The 1,834-nt window shown below is 37.1% G+C and overlaps 1 protein-coding gene across 1 annotated transcript in view; it reads right to left on the bottom strand.

The window, feature by feature from the left end:
• Usp40 (ubiquitin specific peptidase 40) overlaps window positions 1-1,834 on the bottom strand; it is a 70,087-nt gene that overhangs the window by 56,454 nt on the left and 11,799 nt on the right. The window contains exon 6 of the mRNA XM_021198545.2: window positions 1,033-1,179. Within this exon, the coding sequence (XP_021054204.1) occupies window positions 1,033-1,179 (147 nt within the window). The remainder of the gene's footprint in view (window positions 1-1,032; window positions 1,180-1,834) is intronic.

Raw genomic sequence — 1,834 nt, forward strand, 5'->3', positions numbered from 1 at the left:
TTACAACAAGACATTTACAAGCCAGTTTTATGCTTTTTGGGTTGTTGTCCTAAATTACTATTTGATGGGTGTGTCCTAACTGGGAGCTCCCTCTCCATCCTTGATCATTTCCTGCCTAGCTCTTGGCCTTTCACCTTGCTCCTTGGGTCTGTATTTCACTTAGCAAACACATAGCTCTTATTCAGTGAAAGAGCAGAACTCTGAATGATTCAAAAATGTATGTGTATACACATTATTTTTCCTGGAGAAAGATTCATAGTTGTCATAAGACTATGAACTTTTGACTCGCCAGAGTTCAATATCTAATGATCGAGTTTTATTTGTTGTTTATCTGTTTGTTTAAGATTTATTTTATTTTGTGTATGGGTATATTGCTCGCATATGTGTCTGTGTACTACATACATGCACAGTGCACAAGGAAGCCAGAAGACATAGCTGGATACCCTGGGATTGGTGTTTCCAGCAGTTATAAACCACCCTGTGGGTGCAGGGAATCTATTCTGATGCTTTGGAAGAGTAGCTGTGATCTTAACCACTGTGCCACCTCTGCAGTCCCTATCTGTTGTTTCTTAAGTTCAAAAGCAGGTATCTTGTTGCTGTATTAACTCCTTGATTCAAAACAAAACACTAATTAAGTTGCTTTTTAAGAGTCATGCAGCTCACTGAGTTCCCTTCTGCTCAGCTCAGACCAAGAAGAGATTAGCCCCTCTAATCCTGCCTCCCTTGCCTTGACAGTCACAGGGAGGAAGCTGCAGAGCCCACACATAGAAAGGTAAGCATCCCTGATGCTTACTAACAGGCATTCTGAAGAAACCTTGAGGTTCAAACACACTCTTCCATGAAAAGTCTCTGTTACGTTAATAAAGCTTAACTTTTTTCTGTTGTAAAAATTAAAATACAGGTTATGACACAAATATTTTCTCAATCCTTCATGTTCAAAATAGTAAAGTATGTCTTCCTGACTCCACAAGTGTGACTTCAGCAGGCACAGCTTCCTGTCTCCAAGCATGAAGGGATGGAAGGCACGCTTACCTTTGCTGCTTTAACTAGTCGGTCACAGGTTCCACAGTGGTACAAGTTGTCATAGTCGAAAATTTCTTCCTCTACATACATGTTGCAGAGTGCATCTTCTAAACCAGATACGTTTTTGACTGCTACTGTCAAATCCAAGAAATCTTCCTGAAATACAGAAGAATATTATATTAACAAATGATTTCACAGAGGTTTATAACTGAAATATATATTGGGAATGGTCATATTTTTTTCTAAAATTTTGCATGCAAGAAGATATAAATGCCATGATTACATATTGTAAATTTTTATCACTAAAGTATTCTTAAATCAAACTATAATTTGGTTTAAAGTACATTAGGAAAATAGTTTAAAAGAGAAAGGTTTATGAGTTTTGATGTAGATGCAATAAAACCTCATGTTTCCTCAGGACATACACCGCAGAAATATACATACCTGAGATTAAGTATTTCTCTCTCTCTCTCTCTCTCTCTCTCTCTCTCTCTCTCTCTCTTACACACACACACACACACACACACACCCCATATACACACCATTTATCAACATAGCTTTAATCTTTAAAATGATAATAGCAACCCTAAGGCAGAGTTTAATTTTCTAAAGTAAACTTCCTTATTTTGGTAAAATTGGTTTAAGATATGCTGAAAAATGACAAGAAAAAATATTTTGATCCAGATTAAACAGGTATTTTTTTTTTCAATTTTATTAGATGTAAGTACAACTGTAGCTGTCTTCAGACACCCCAGAAAAGGGAGTCAGATCCCATTACAGATGGTTGTGAGCCACCATGTGGTTGCTGGGA

Source organism: Mus pahari, chromosome 5, assembly GCF_900095145.1.
Source record: "Mus pahari chromosome 5, PAHARI_EIJ_v1.1, whole genome shotgun sequence".
NCBI classification, from domain to species: domain Eukaryota; kingdom Metazoa; phylum Chordata; class Mammalia; order Rodentia; family Muridae; genus Mus; species Mus pahari.